The sequence below is a fragment of the Polyodon spathula genome, chromosome 30 (assembly GCF_017654505.1).
Source record: "Polyodon spathula isolate WHYD16114869_AA chromosome 30, ASM1765450v1, whole genome shotgun sequence".
Taxonomy (NCBI): domain Eukaryota; kingdom Metazoa; phylum Chordata; class Actinopteri; order Acipenseriformes; family Polyodontidae; genus Polyodon; species Polyodon spathula.
In genome coordinates this window covers 5,276,659-5,293,917 of record NC_054563.1, presented here as the reverse complement: position 1 = coordinate 5,293,917, position 17,259 = coordinate 5,276,659, and the positions used below count along the sequence as shown (strand labels likewise).

The following is a 17,259-nucleotide window of genomic DNA, read 5'->3' as shown; positions in this document are numbered from 1 at the left end:
GGCTAACATTTCCTTTGCTTCGCGTTTCATTTGTTCAAAATTATCTTTAATCTTTTTTTTTTTTTTTTTTTTTTGCCTTCGAAATTTAAAGTGGCCTGATTTATTTGTATTTTATTTATCAGAGGCAGTAATCTCCCTGATAATTGCTGTATATGCATCACAGGCGATCTGTTTGCTTCTTGTGCAATTACTATAATGAAAATTTGTGTCCAAGTATAAATCAGTCTGTTCTCTTACATATACGATAATACTGTTACTTTTGTTGGTGTTTGTGTATTGATATTAGAACATGTTAGGAAATTATAATGCCATGCACTTTGCCACTGACGGTGGTATACAATTGTGATTTGGATATGAGAAAATAGTCTAATCTTGAACAAACTGATAAGTATCCGTAGTCTCAAATGCAGGATGTCTGCTGGATTACAAAACTTGAATAAGAAAGTTGAATTCTAACTGGTTATCTGTAATTTGTACTGTTATGAAAAAAGGAATGTATGTATTTGTACAGATGTACTTATATAATACTCCAGTGCATAATGCAATCTAATTTAGCTGTTTAATGCATTTCCCTAAGGAAACATTCTGTGACCCACGACAAACATTTATTGAAACAACTTCCAGTTGGGTTTTTGTAATTATTGTCAGGTAATAAAAACTGTTGTTGTCAGGTTGGTAGTTCTGTCATTTGGTATAATTACATAGATGAACCTGCAGTTCTTGTATAATTACTGTATGACTGCATGGCTAATTACATTGTTGTAATTTTTTTTTTTTGATTGTTCTCTCTACAAAAAGTGGTCTTTGCCTCCAGCAAATATCTAATCTCATACTGTCAGAACAATAAAATAACTAAAGAGCCCATTGCATGTATCCTTAAGAAAGCAAACGTCAGAGACATTTCATGTGTCGTATAATACGGTTTTGAGAGCTGGCAAACTGCAAAGTATTGTGATCAATGTTAGTGCTACACTGTGGTTTGTGGTTTTTGTTAGGGTAATTAAATTCATATCTGCTGGTTTTGTATTCACGTTAAATAAATAAAAAATTAGTAGTATGCAGATTTACAACACTAGATTCTGAAGGATTAAAGTTCTGCTTTTAAGTACCTCATCACTTTGTGTTCTGCAGGTTGGGCAACCAGAGTGTGGAAGCAAAGCTGTGCTGTTACCATATAATCCAATATACTAGTGGAGGTTGACATTCTAGTGATGAAAAAAACAAACAAACATTCTGTTGATTTTATTTAATGCACAAAATAGTGTGGGTGATTTTATTTCATTTTTTGTTAATCCTACAACAGTCCCCCCCCCCACAGATTCCTCATGCATAATAATACTTCCTGTTGTTCCTTAACCAGGAAGAAGATTACAGTGTAGCCCATAGCTAATGATGTTCTGCCCCCTGGTGTCGCGCTAGATAAATGATCAGAAATGATGTAATCCTTATATAACAAAAGATTATGAACTTAATTAACAGAATTGTTGTATGATAAGTAACCTTTGAAAATGTATACGATTATTCTTCCTAGCACATAACTCTCACAGTAAAGCAGACAGCAAGTAGAGGCAGATGGTACAAAAAAAGGGTGTGGTTCTTAGACCAGTGGTCTGGAGTAATGCCCTATTCCTTCAGTTTCCAATGTTGTTACATTACAAAGCAGCTACAACTGGGCATGCAACAAACAATTCATGTGAAACGACCAACCAGGGCCTATTCTAATGGTAAAAACACAGTAGACTTACATAGACTTACTTCATGACACTATTCTAATACTTGTAAACCTTGTCTAGTGTGGACATATGTCATTGTATTTAGAGTAGTTAAAAAGGGCACCAATAAATCACTTCTGGTGGTAATTAAAATAGACCCCCCCCCTATCTTTATCTATGATCTGTTTGCTTCCTCACTGCCCTTCAGCATAGGCTGTGGGTGTTGGCTCACCCACACATTTTGCTTTGCATTTGGTAGAAGTTATATGTGCTAGCATCAGCCCACTGAGGTTGTAAATCATTGAACAGAAACGTATTTAAACTCTAGACTGTGTATCCTTACATGAACTATAAGGCGTAATAAACTTTTAGGACTCTCTTATTAATTATTCTATGTGCTGTTTGTAAGCTGCACAGGGCTGCTAATTACTATCAGGTGGTAATCCAACGTATTTTTGATAGTGTAAATTAAAGTAGCATACCTAAGTATTTGAAACTGGAATTTGGGAAGAAGAAGAAGAAAAGTGCTCTTTTTCAGGTTACGTTATTATTATTTGGTCTGTTCTAAAAACTGGCAGGGGGGTGGGGTTTTGGAAGGACCTGGAGAGTGGAGAATACAACCTCTGTTCTAATGAGACCCCTCTTGTGTTCCAGCGTAAACCACAACAGCTGAAAGACATTTGGTATATGCAGAGAAGAATGAGATTGCTCACTGGGGCAGACGCTGCACTACGCTGGTCTTCCTGTGCCAGCAACCTGTAGCTTTCCAACTGCGACTTCACCAGCTTCACAAACACATACTCACCACAGCGTCATCTGACCGTAAGTGAGCACCAATTCAATTAAAGGGACAGCCACCTTTTTTTTTTTTTTAACCAGATATATATACTATTTTTAATAAATATTAAACAAACAAAAAAAAAAGACAAAAGTTGGTAAGGGGGTTTGTATGAAATCAATGAAACATTTAATAGAACCAGTATTTATTTATTTATTTATTCATTCATTCTTAAACCGGGAAAAAAACCATTGAGATCGAGACCTCTTTTACATGTGTCCTGGCAAGATTACCAGAAACAGACAGCAGTAGTTGAAATCCCTGAAAACTCTAAAACACAGTCTCATCATACATTCAACCTGGAATCATAAACATTCACACTTCGATAATTTTATAATGACTAATATATATGTGTGTGTGTGTGCGTGTGTATATATATCCAGATAAAATAAAATAATGAAAAGACACAGCAGAAGTAAAAGAAAATGAAGAATTATAAACATTTTAAAATACACAACTCATAGCACTACACCTAACATAGAAACACCCCAGCACAGCCCCAAAACAGTGTCCTTCCTCGATGTCCTTACACTATTGCCACACACGCTGCCACTCACCTATTATTATTATTATTATTATTATTATTATTATTATTATTATTATTATTATTATTTATTTTTTTTTTTTGTACAAAAGTTGGTAAGGGGGTTGTATACAAATTAAAGAAAGTTTAGTAGAAAATGCTGTATTTTAATTTTTTTTTTAATTTTGTTGAAATACAATAAATGCAAGAAAACAGAACCAGAAACCAGGTTAAGGACTGTTTAAAACATTAAAATGTATTTGTCATGCTCTTTGGTCTTTTAATAATGCAGACTCACTCTGTAGGTCTGCCCAGTCCCCAGGAGTGTGGCAGCCCATTTAGAAGCAAGAGTAACAGTCAGTAGTAGAGAAAAAAAAACTGTAGGTCTCGGCTCTTAGTACAAATGAAAGCCTGCAGCCTCTTCGCTTCAATATTTTGTTGGTTACAACATTTAACGGGGCAGAGGGTCATTATATACACAGTTTCCTTTAAGGCTTTTGTAGTGAGGGTGTGCAGACAACTAGGATTTTACTTTCCCTTTAAGGAACTTGAAAAAAAAAAACAGAAACCACAATTACAACATTGGCCACTGGCTGGTTCTACTAAACTCACATTGCTTATATTTGCAGTGGGACATACAAATAAGTTAAAGGGGAGGCCAATTAGACAAGGATAGTGGTGCCCATAAATATTGACACTGGGGTTTCAGAAATGAAGTAAATCGTTTTGCTGCCTGAATGAGCTGTTATTAGTAAATGCTTTCAATTTTCAATTTTTTTACCATTGATCAAAAATATAATATGAGTAGTAATAATTTTAGTGAGGAATATCACACACAGATACTGACACCCATCCTGTGTATTTAAATGTGGCCTTTAACAGCTTCTGGATGACCTCACATACAGTAGCATGTATTGTACATGCCTGGGATATATTTTGCTACTTTTCTGAGCACATCAACACTCTCTTCGTTATGATCCAGTAATGCTCAGTTGAATTCAGAACTGGAGTCTGGGCAATGGACCTGATGTTTGCACTCCCAGTGTTAAAATATATAATTTAAAATTAAATTATATTAACTTCTATTAACTTCTAGAATTAATCAATTTATCTTCAATATATATATATATATATATATATATATATATATTATATATATATTATATATATATATAGATTAGCAAAGTTTCCATGAACCTGCAGTACCGTGCTGGCATTGTTATGTCACTGTTATGAAAACGTGCCACACTGTTTCCATGATTTTTGTAGAAACCCATACCGTGCCCTGGCGTGTTAGGACTATGCCGTGCCAGCATTCTTTCGTAGCTGATACTGGCACGGCACGATAGCTGCATAGAGCCAGGGGAGTGTTTTGTGAGAATGTATAAAGAAAAGGAAAAATGTTGATAAAAACATGTTGAGAATATAACATCCAAAAGCAAGTGAATACTGCAGTTATGAACATAAGTGGCACTTTATCTCACTAGCCTACCGGAATAGAAATAAACATTTCACAATGATGTGAAGAAAAAAGAAAAGCATTTTGCATTGGAAGAGAGACAGAGGGAAAGTTACAGATTTTAATATATATATATATATATATATATATATATATATATATATATATATATATATATTTTTTTTTTTTTTTTAAGCCATCGCTTAAAAAATAAAACACCAGCTCTCCAGGATGAGTCAGCATATCCATCTTGACATGTCTTCGATACCATGTGTCTCTCTCCAAACCAGTGATACTCAACTCTGGCCCTCGAGATGAATTCCAGTCCTGGTCTTTATTCCAACCAGGTCTTATATAAGTTAATTGCCTATTAGTAGCTTCAGTTAACTACATCAGAAGCTTCTTGGAGTGAAAACCTGGACTGGATTGGATCTTGTGGGCCAGAATTGAGTATTACTGCGCTAAACAAACATTTCTTCTGCTTTTTGTACCACTAGCAGCTTAACCGACAGCACCTGTGTCCAATTGTTTGACCTATTTGACCTAATTGGTCCAAAATGGGCACCAGCAACTTTTACCCACGGTCCTAAAAACCCCTGGGTTACAGTAGCACAGGTACAACCCGTCACTATATATATATATATATATATATATATATATATATATATATATATATATATATATATATATATATATATATATATTCATTTTGTTCAAGGTCAGTGAAAGGTTTTTCTCCTTAATTATAAATAACATGTAAGTAAATACTGTACTCCTGAGCAGCAGCGGCATCAAGCCTCGACATTCCTTCATATTGATTGAAGGGCAGTACCTTTTGAGGCAATTCATTTTTGTAATGCATTTGCTGCATAACCTCTTGCTACATGCAATACGTAACCTTTATTGTAATGGATTTTTATCTCTAATTAACAACCTATTAATGGTACTTAACATGTGTTTTGACTAAATAATGGTTCTTCCTCTGTTCATTAACAGTGTTCACTACTTTGTTCCTAAGCCTCTGAAGTCTGCCAATTATTAATGTCCTCAGTTTAAATTGATTGTGTGACACAGGTCCACATACTTCAGAGTTACTAGTAATCCACAGTATACAGTAGCTGAAGATTAAGATGTTGTTTAGTGGATATCTTAAAAGCCCTTGTTTTGTTTTTAAATTTATTTGCCGGACACTTAATAGCTTCATTTCCATTATCACTGCCCTTACAACTGTGCAGTTTCATTTTCAGTAGTATAATAGTGAAGAGCATATCCACCTTTTTAGCTAAAAGAGCCGTACTCACGACCGGTGCCCTTTTAAAGCCATAAAATCACAAACACAAATTTAATAAAAATGTAAAATTTCTGTACCTTTACCTTTATCTTTGGTACCATTTTTTTTTTTTTATATACAAAAAAAATATATATATATATGTTAGCAAAGATAAAGGTAAAGGTACTTTCCCTGAAGTATCTGCCAACACATGAACTTATTGAGTGTTCTTGTAAAATCCTTTTTAGTAAAGTTGTTTGTTTAGGGTCCAGAATTTTAAAGGATAGTTCCCCTTCATGTACGAAATGTTATTTTATTTCCGATCGGGATACGTGTTGCCTGATTTTTAGGGAGGAGGTTAGGTTAGGGGCAGTGCACGCTTTTTGATTAAAAAAAATGCTGACATTTATATGCACATACCTTCCTGAAAAAGAACTGTATAAGAGAGAGAAATTGTATTTGTGTCACAGTACATGATATTTTACTTTCGGTTGAGAAAAAAAAAATTATCCTCTAATATTATCATAAGTTTCCTTTCCAGCACACAATAAAGTATAGAAGGCACTAGCGTCAGCAAACTCTGGTTATTGTTCTCATGTTTAAAACTTTAGTTTGAATTACAAAAGCACAGAAAGACAGCTCCTCACGGTTACACTAGAATATAATGTATTGTTAAATGGCGGAAAAAAATAGCCTATGCTTTTATTTGTTACTGTATTCCCTCAGTTTGCAAATACCTGCACAATTAAATAAAATGCAATACATACAATATAATACATCACAAATCTGTTTCTCATACAGTACACATTACCAAACAAAAGCTTACTTTAAACAAAAATAAATAAATAGTTAGATAGAAAATCCTGCTTGTCACACAATACTATCAACTTTAATAGTGAAACTATATTTGAAAACTTATTGAACAAATAAATAATCCCATTTTACACTAATATGTATTTTTCAATATATAGCCATGGCCAAAAGTTTAGCATCACCTAGAATTAGGATTGAGACATAATAAAATAAAATAAAAAATATATGAACATAATTAACATCACGTAATCAAAGAAACTATAAAATGATATTGCAATAGTCTTCCGGAAGCCATAATAATAGTGCAGTATTTCATGTTAGAGTTCAAAATTGTTCATTTTGTCAGCTTTTTGTTAACTATATGGAAAACTACAAAATGGTATGTAATTCAATATGTTAACATAATATTATTCAGCAGATTTCATTTGACTTTATAAAGCAAAATTAGTTAATGCTGTAGGGTGATACAAAACCTTTGTCTAGCTGTAAATAGTAAACACACATACGTGTTTGGGGGGAGGGGGTTAGGGTTAGGTAGATGGACTGCTATGAGAAATATGTTAAGTTAAGTAGTAAATAGTAAACACACGTACGTGTTGGGGGGGGGGGGGTTAGGGTTATGCAGATGGACTGCTATGAGAAATATGTAAAGCTAAGTAGTAAATAGTAAACACACGTACGTGTTGATGGGCATTGACAAAATGTTTTTGGTTTCTTTTTAATCACTCGATCATTCATCCTTGACCATCACACGCTTGAGTGACTATGACTGAAGCATATGCACTTAATCACCTAATTTAGTGAGAATGCAATTTAATGAATAAGTTACAAATATAAAAATAATTAAATCCAAAACGCAGAAATTATGCTAGGAAATTATATCGTTTAGACGCATCTCATTCTCTGCCTGGTCTGAGTCACATGTCAATTATGATGCAGATAATGGTCAATTAACTGCACAATAAAGATTTATGAATCAGACGAATAATATTTAAATGAGAAAATTGGTCTCTAAGGGCACGTTATTCTAACATCACAATGAGTGATGTGTTTTGACAGTAAATGGCGTTTAGGCGTCACCCGATGATATACTGTCATGTTAAGTGCATTACTGGCACAGTAAAGGAGATGGTAAGTTTTATACCTATGGGTCTGACTGATATAGATCCCCAAAACCCTGGCTTTGGGACCAGAGCAGCTAAGAGCAGCCACTCAGTCTACCATGTGATGCACATACACCATAGTATGGGTTTACCCCACAAGTTTTATCTAGTTTTATAGTATATTTGTCAGAGAACCCTTAAAATCTTGGATTTTTAAGAAAGAATGCTAAGGAAAGCTACTCAGCCTAGCCTTTACAGCATGTATACTGAAGTGCAGGTTCTCCCCACTCTTTTTATGTTCTGTGGACTGTACATCATAGATCCTGAAAACCTTGGTTTACGGGACCAGAGTACTAAGGGCAGCTTCCCGGTCTAATCTTTTTAACACATCTGCCAGTGCTGCAAGTACTGCACTTGCAACAGCTTTGGTGTACTATCCCAGTCAGTAGTGCAATAACATTTTGCATCTGAATGGAAACGTTCCCTGAAATAGAAATGTTATCCGTTAACTTTCGAGGCCGCTGCGTTCACCCCAACACAGCGGGCCCGAATAGAAAGTGGTGTTTGCAGCACTATATCCCCTCTGGTTCAGGGATGCCTGACACAGAGGTGGCTCTACTAAAAGTGTTGACATATATGTTTAGGAAAATCAGGCTACACAAGGTAATGGATAACATTTCTGTTTCGGGAATCAGGATTCTGACATACAACCTAACATAGCAGGGTTGCACATCTTTGCATGGCTGGAGATGTCAATCCATTAGCTCAGCATGGATTAAATACCCCCTGTCATGAGCTCAGTTCAGCTCAGAGTGATGCCTGTAATGGGAGCTTAATAAAGACAGATGCTTTCTATATACATTAGTTTCCGTCCTGCAGCCACCGAAATGCTAAAATATGATTACTTTTTTTTGTTTTAAAGTTTATTTTTGTCTTAACAGAAGGTAGACTTTAAATTGCCAGGGTTCGCTGTCTTCATTAGGTAATGTAATCATGTTCCAGCTTGCATTTTGCTTACCTATTATTGGACACTGCAGCAACTGTGATATAAATAATTGCTTAGAGAAAATATTAATCAGGATAGGCTATACAATTTTAATTGAAGTGGCTGCATCACAATGCATTGTCACTCTAGCACTCTTGCCATTTGGAATAACTCCACCCAAGAGTCAAACTTTAATGAATGTTCTGAATCTTGATGTTGCAATTTATTTCTGTGTAAATTGAAGAATCATAATTAGGGAAGTTGTATCCAAATTACTTATAAACCCCTAGTTAATATTCACTTCTATATGTTTTTTTTTAATGCTCAGTGCATTTGGGAGCTGTTACAAGACATAGAAAATGTGATTTAAACCTTAAAAGAAAAGCAATCGCATGTTATCTGTGGGACCTGTAATATACTTGACCCAGGATAGATTTACCAAAGTGATTCCTGACCAATGCTGCTTCAGATGTGTCCTGACGGCCTCAGTGAATGTAAAACTGCCACTTTAAATGACACCTCGTTCAGAAGCTGCAGTCTAAATAGACTGAACAGTAACATTGATACTGCAAACTGAAGTGGCTCTGTGTAAGCAGTTGTGGCTGAGACAGATCATGACCAGTGTCTTATGCTGCTTTAGTGAGATGCTGGTTTCAACAGCACTTTAGCAAAGGCTGCTAACAGGAGCATCAAATTGCTGGTGCAAGCTATGGCTTCTTGCCAGTGGCCTCCACAGAACATTTCACTTTTCTGCGCGCCACCTGCTTGCCACCACAGCCCCTGAAGCCAGCACGTTCTGCCAGTTTCCACACAAACGACTGCGTCGAACCGCTTCTCGGACCGTCCATGTAGGGGTCGTAACACAACAATCACCGTTCTGAGCCCAAAAATGCAAAAGTGGCGGCGCCCCTTCTAACTAACAGCTAACCTAGGGCTTTGTTGCCACAGGTCCATGGCCATTTTCTTCAGGCCCCTGGACTACCAGCAGTTATGCACCCCAGACACCTGGGTGCTCACTACCATTCAGACTGGCTAGTCTGTACAGTTCAACATGGCACGCTCCCCTTTTGGGGTGTGACCAAAACAATGGTCATGAATCCACAAGACACTGCCTTAGTGTCTCTGGAGATGTCAGCCCTATTATAAAAACAGGCCATCTCTATCTACACCCTCTTGACAAGAGGGAAGGCTTTAGGTACTGCCTAGAGCCGAAACGGGATGGTAGCCTCAGACCGATCTTTGACCTCAGACAGCTCAACCTGTTCTTGAGGTAACTGAAATAAAAAATGCTGATAACTCAATATCTGTTGCAAGCAGTGAGGCCAGACGACACGTTCACTGATGGCCTCAGTGGATGTAAGTCAATATCATAAAACTGCCACCAAAAATGACACCTCATTCAGAAGCTGCAGTTTAACTAGATTGAACAGTAATATTGATACAGTAAGCTGCAGTAGCTCTGTGCAATCGGCTGAGAAGGTACATAATCCTCTGTCACCAGTAATGCTTTTCCTTGCTAAAAAATGTGAAAGTTTTATATTTAAATATATAATTTTCTATCCATATTTTGATTAGTCTTTCTAGTTACGCAAGCTGATTTGGATTTAGCTGGAGTGCTAACCAGTGCTTTTAAAATTACCTCTTAGCTGTATTACCATTATTACTTTTCGTGCTTATATTATTTTCCACCTGTTTTACAGTATGTGTTCATTGCAGATATGCTAATATTTTAGATATAAAGCTATAGCTGGACTGTAGATCACATGACCTGATTGCAGTTAAACCATTGGTATTTGAACAACACATTCAGTGATTAGTTACCAGGAAGGATTTTAACTCAAATATCTGCTTATTCCTAACTGAGGTATAAAACTAGCAGTGAAGTGAAAGGTCGTTAACATAGTTAAAGTGGGACTAGTGACAACATTTCTAATGCTAATAAGATGTAATATGTTGGTTAGTTTCAGTTTTCAGTGATACTGTAGCTTTAAACGTATGATTTATAGTTGTTCAAGGATGTAAAACCTTCCAAATTAAATGTATCTACCCTGCGTTTCATCTATTTGCACTTCAAATCAACTCCAATCATAGCAATTACTGGGAGATCGAACGCAGACCATAATTTAAGCAGCATAGGCAAATTTGAGATGGATGTTGCTGGGAAGACTCCTGTGATGTTTAAATACGTCTGTAAAAAACATGTATTAAAATTGCACAGCTTTTACATTTTTAAAGTAGCTGTAAATATATCCACTTGTCATGTACAGCCAAATGCAATCCAAAAAGTGTATAGGCTAGGAGTGTATCTTAAAGTGGATTTGATGCAGAATGTGATAGACAGACAGATTGACACAATTAGCACAGACAGGTTTTTTTTTGTTGTTTTTTTTAATTAAAATGTAATGTGCCCTCCTTTGAATTTATCACAGCTTCTTTGTCGTATCATGTACATGCATTTGGGGATGTTTTACCTCTCTTTCCAACAGAGCTGTTTCAACTGCTCAATATTTAAGTCTTCTTTTCAGGTTCTTATCCAAATTGAATGCTTGCTTTTCTACAACCCCTTAAATATTGAAAGGTGTTTTTTTTTTTTTTTTTTTTTTTTTGGTTGGGTTTTTGTTTTTTTTTAATAACATTTTACATGTGAAGCAGAATGTTACTTATTTAATTTGAAAAACATATCTACCTAATCCCAATTACTTAAAACGTGTTAATGTTTATTTGGCTTACCATGTGTAATGTGTGGTAGTAATCGTATTTGTTTTTGTGCCAGGTGACATCAGTTGCAAGGGGATGACCGAGCGCATTCACAGCATCAACCTCCACAACTTCAGCAACTCTGTACTTGAGACCCTCAATGAGCAGCGCAACCGCGGCCACTTCTGTGACGTGACAGTTCGGATCCATGGAAGCATGCTGCGTGCCCATCGCTGTGTGCTGGCTGCTGGGAGCCCCTTCTTCCAGGACAAGCTCCTTTTGGGCTACAGCGACATTGAGATTCCCTCAGTGGTCTCGGTGCAGTCCATCCAGAAGCTCATTGACTTCATGTACAGTGGAGTGCTGCGAGTGTCCCAGTCTGAGGCCCTGCAGATCCTTACGGCAGCCAGCATATTGCAGATTAAGACTGTTATTGACGAATGCACGCGCATTGTCTCGCAGACCGGGGGCTCTGGGGCCAGGGGGTACCCCCTAATCCCTGGGGACTCGGGCCAGGAGACGCCCAGGGGAACACCGGAATCTGGCACCTCTGGGCCCAGCAGTGATGCCGAATCTGGTTACATGCAACCTCACTCTCAGCATAGCTTGGACCGGATCTACTCGTCCTTGTACACCTGTCCCGGGATCTCCATGCAGAATGGCACAGGAGACCAGTCGTATTATGGAGGGGGGATAGTCGGTAACTATGAAACGTCTCTGGAACTCCAAAAAGACCAGCACGTGCAAGAGCCTGCCTGGATCACCCGCATCCACGAAAGAACACAGCAGATGGAAAGGTACCTCTCCACCTCAGAAACCACCCACTGCCGCAAGCAGCCCCGTCCAGTCCGCATCCAGACCATGTCGGGAAACACGCACATTAAGCAGGAGGTAGAGGATGACTATGACTACTACCATCAGCAGAGCACACAGGTCTTGGAGCGTAACGAATCTGAAGAATGCACTGAAGACACAGATCAGGCAGAGGGTACAGAGAGTGAGCCCAAAGGAGAGAGCTTCGACTCTGGAGTGAGCTCCTCCATTGGGACTGAGCCTGACTCTGTGGAGCAGCACTATATGACTGGCTTCGGCAGAGAAGGCCACCAGGACATCATGCAAGCAGAACAAACTGAACTCCTGACCGAACACACACAGCAGATAGAAGTCAACGACGACTCCTCACCTGAGCAGATGAACGATGTGGATGCCGACACAGGGGAGTCTCAGAGCGGGGGGGACATTACCATGGTGAGCGAGAAGGGTTCGCTACAGCCTGTAGCCAATCCCACAATATCAAAGCAGGTGCCCAGCACCCAGCTTTACCTTCGCCAGCTTGATGGCCTCACCAGCAACCTGAGAATGCCGCTGACCCTGACCAGCAACACACAGGTAATTGGCACTGCTGGAAACACGTACCTGCCAACCCTGTTCGCCACACAGTCGGCGAGCAGCAACAAGCCCTTCCTGTTCAGCTTGCCGCAGCCTCTGGCTGGCCAGCAGCCCCAGTTTCTGACTGTTCCGCCACCCAGCCTGCCCCCCTTCTCCACCCCGCTCTCCGCACAGCAGCCCCCGGGGCAGCAAGCTGGGCAGAGCACAGCAGGTGGCCAGGGAGAGAAGAAGCCCTATGAGTGTGCGCTCTGCACCAAGACATTTACTGCGAAACAGAACTACGTCAAACACATGTTTGTGCACACAGGTTAGTACTGCTAAATCGCTTTGCATGTGTTCGATGTCAGACGGGTGCAGTTTTAGATGTTTGACTGTGCATTCCGTACACAAAACTGTTATGTTTAGGTATCTGCAAAACCAGTCAGCTGGAGATACCAATTTAACCATAGAGATGCCCCAGGCTAGATTAGTTGGCTTAATTTCTGGTTTCTGCTGTTGAAGTCTGAAGGTAGATTTAATAAGCTAGCATTTTTTTGTTTGTTTATTTTCTTGCTGGCTCAGAGATATTCAAACCATTGGCAATGAAGTAATAATTAACTGGTGGACAAGCTGTTGCAGTGGCAAAAGGTTCAAATTAAAGCATGCTACATTGGGTAGAGTAAGGAATACAGTTCTGTTTCAAAAGCAAATTTGAACATTTTGTAAATAGTCGTGGTGATGTTGAACTACTTACTCAGTCTTGTAAACGGTACACAACATTTTTTATATTGCATTATATTAAGATATGTAGACTAGCAGATTATATAAAATTGCGTATACATGTTCTCTGACACAAACAAATGGCTGATTTCATGAAACAAGCAGCATGACATCAGGTTATGCATCTCTGATGATAAAATGAGTCATAAAATACATGTAGCTATATCTGGTAAGACTTTCAAGATATATAGGGAAAGCTGATTCAAGACCATTTCTGGGTGGAACTTGGCATCAGCACTTCCCAGCTCCCATGACTGTACGAATGAACAGTATGAACAGTATCTTGTTTAATAATGTCTGTGCATAAGTGTCCTAAATGGCTAACAGAGACTGGACCCTATTAGACATTAATAATAAGCGCTGTCTTTTCTCTCAGACAGTCATGGTACTACAGGAAGAGTACGTGCCAAGCTCTTGCATTTTTTCAGGCAATAAAAAAAAAAGAAGAAACTAAAGCCAGGTTTAACTCAAATCTTTATAGTGTAGTGTGTTTCCTCTAAATGTCAAGTTTTGAGTATTTCTCCCTCAAAATAATAACTGCCTTCCATATAATTGTTAAACAATTCAGAAGACACAAGGAAAGTTTTATAAGTTGTAAGTGTTTATTACAGAGTAGCACAATTATATTTCAGTGAAACTGAAAATGTCTAGTGAAACTGCCTCATACAGTTTTTATTTAATTTGTTTTATATACAAATGCACAGCCTTTTAATCCTTTAATTTACAAAAATGTAATTGCTCTGTTAAATGTGAAAATCTGTGTCAGCATTCGAATGCTGGCCTTGAGTCAAAGAGGAAAATGCCTTAGATGATGAAAGATCTGTAACTCAAAGACATGTGCCACATTTAAGAATTGTCTTTGCGATAAATAGTTAGTCCCATATGGTTTCTTAATTTCACGGATGCTTACTTTCCAAACATTAAGGTACTGGAAACATTTCTTGTTTCTTGACCTTGACCTAGGAAATAACTCTCAACCTGTTGCTGGTCACACCAATGGAGTAAGAAAATCAAATTTCCATGGTCTAAAAAAACATACAGATAGGGCCAAAAGTTTTGCATCATCCTGTAGAATTAACTAATTTTGCTTTATAAAATCAAAATAAACTTACTGAATAATGTTACACTGACATTGGCATGTTGAATTACATGCAGTTTTGTAGATTTTGAAAATTTGAAATAAAATACTGTACTACTATTATGGCTTCTAATAGACTTTTGCGCTATCAGTTGTAGTTTCTTTGATGAATATGATGTTAAATACAAGATCTAAATTATGTTCATATAGTTTCTCAATCCTGAAATTGTAGAGGTTGCAAAACTTTTGGCCATAGCTATACAGTATAGCCTAGGGTCTTTTGTTATGGTGATTGAAAATGTTTTCTTCTTCCTGCAGGATCACAACGGGTAGAGATCTATTCCATTGGTCATATCAGGAAGAAGTTTAAAAGGGAATTTTTTCAGTAAACCTGGTCTGCTTGAGGAAAAAACATTTTGCATTTATCTTTCCATATTTTTTGGTGTTTTTATTTTTATTATTATAATTTTTATTTTTTACATATGTTTAGACAGTTGTTTGGATGTAATAGGTTTTTTTTGTTTGTTTTGTAATGAATGTGAATTCCTGTGTTTTAGGTGAGAAACCACACCAGTGCAGCATCTGTTGGCGTTCTTTTTCCTTGAAGGATTACCTTATAAAACACATGGTGACGCACACAGGGGTCCGGGCGTACCAGTGCAGCATCTGCAACAAGCGCTTCACTCAGAAGAGCTCCCTGAACGTTCACATGCGTCTCCACCGCGGCGAGAAGTCCTACGAGTGCTACGTCTGCAAGAAGAGGTTCTCCCACAAGACCCTGCTTGAGAGACACATGGCCCTGCACAGCACAGGCAGTGGCGGTCCTGTGGCAGTACCAGTCTCAGTTCCCGTCCATAAGCCTGAACCCGGAGCTTTGGCTGGCACCGTCAGGGCCGGGGGCGCTAGTGTAGGTGTGGAAGAGGGAGTTGGAGTTGCGGCTGAAGCAGGCTGCCAAGAGGGGACCACCTACGTGTGCTCAGTCTGCCCTGCCAAGTTCGACCAAATTGAGCTGTTCAACGACCACATGCGGATGCATGTCTCGGATGGATAAGTAAAAAAAAAAAAAAAAAAAAAAAGAAAACCTCTTGAGAAAAAAAAAAAAACGGCACTAGAATTTTTTTTTTCTTATTTGGGGCATGAAGAGTTATGAGTTATAGACACTGGCACATTAAGTTACCCAGAGACAAGATTTGTTGGTATTCTTAGAAGAAGAAAAAAAAAAAGATGGTGGCCTTAAGGCAATGTAGTTTGTTAGTGGTCCACTGGCTGGATCCTGGCTACAGGCCTCTAAATGTATCCTTTCTTAAAGTGGTTTATGTGTTGAACACTACAAAAGGCCTACTATCTCTAAAAAAAAAAAAAACTAAAACAAACACGTGTATACATACAGTAGAATAAAAAGAATATGATTTATTTTTTTTCCCATTAAGACCTTTTTGGATGATATAAGAGTCCAAGCTAACTGTGGTATACAGGCCTCTTGAAAAGTACTTGGTTTGTACTTGGTTTCCTTTCTAAAGTAATGATGGTCACAAGTTTGCCTTTTATATATAGGATGAGTAAAGGAGCGTTATCATAATGATACTGGGTTATTATTTATTGTACTCCTGCATCCAGCTGGCTAATGGTATAGAGGGATTGAAGTGCAGCTGCCGATAGGTACAAGACGATTATTGCGTCATTGTGTGAACATGCTACTTATTAACTAAGGATAATGGAAAGATGGAAAGTTGTGTTTTTCATACTTGTTTGATGGTTCAGATAAAGTTTACTAAATAGAGGTGTGTTTTTATACAACAGTGTTTAGGCAAAAATGTAAGATTGTTAAAGATTTTTTTTGTTTAGTTTTTATTTTTGCATACACTGCCACTAATATTTTAGATGACTGTTAGGGCTGTTTGACCTCTTCCAGTTAGAAAATGTGAGTTTAAAAAAAAAAATAGAAAAAGGAAGGTTTATATGTTTTGTTTTTATTATTTAATTTTTTTAGCATATTAATGTTGTGGTTGCGACAGCTTTAGACTTGTGTATGCTGCCTGACCTGCTGTCACTTTTGATTGCTGCGCCTGTTTATTTTAAAACTTGCTTCACACTGTTCTCGGCTGATCTTTCAATCAACATTTTCTTTTCTTATTTTATTTATTTTTTTACCAGGGACAAAGATCACAGTAATAATAGATTGGATTAAGATTAGTAGGTTTTCATTTGTTTTTTTTTTTGTTTTTTTTTAATTAATATTATTTTTTTAATTTAGACTGCCCAGTTATTTTACCCGCAATATTTTCTCCACAATTTAAAATCCCCTGCACCGCAGCAATTCTCCAAACAGCTCAGGAAAACTGAAGGTTCAGTGGCTGTCCTCCAATCCCACGACCAAGCCAATTTCCTTTTACACCCAAAAACTTGAGAGCGGGTGTCAGTGAGCTACCATCCTCTGGAGGACTAGGGCCAGTGCTGCAGGTATCTGCCCGAGTTCACCAGGCACCTTGCCAGTTGGGTCCGCAGTAGCACGATGAGGAAAAACATCCCCTGCTGGTTTAGCCTTCCTAACCTGCTGGAGCGCCAGCTTAGCACCGCCAGGACGTGTGTGAACAAAAAAACAAGTCTTTGCCTTTTTAAACTGTTGCATTTCC

The 17,259-nt window shown here is 37.9% G+C and overlaps 1 protein-coding gene across 3 annotated transcripts in view; it reads left to right on the top strand.

The window, feature by feature from the left end:
• The window catches only part of zbtb20 (zinc finger and BTB domain containing 20), a 33,869-nt gene extending 17,181 nt beyond the window's left edge, over positions 1–16,688 (top strand). For 2 of the 3 annotated variants that reach the window (XM_041233140.1, XM_041233139.1), the window contains 2 exons: positions 11,477–13,096; positions 15,184–16,688. In XM_041233140.1, the coding sequence (XP_041089074.1) occupies positions 11,497–13,096; positions 15,184–15,677 (2,094 nt within the window). In that variant the 5' untranslated portion in view covers positions 11,477–11,496 and the 3' untranslated portion in view covers positions 15,678–16,688. Of the gene's footprint in view, positions 1–2,372; positions 2,535–11,476; positions 13,097–15,183 lie in introns of those variants that run through there. The other variant, XM_041233141.1, reaches the window with a different exon arrangement.
• Positions 16,689–17,259: the final 571 nt, after the last annotated feature.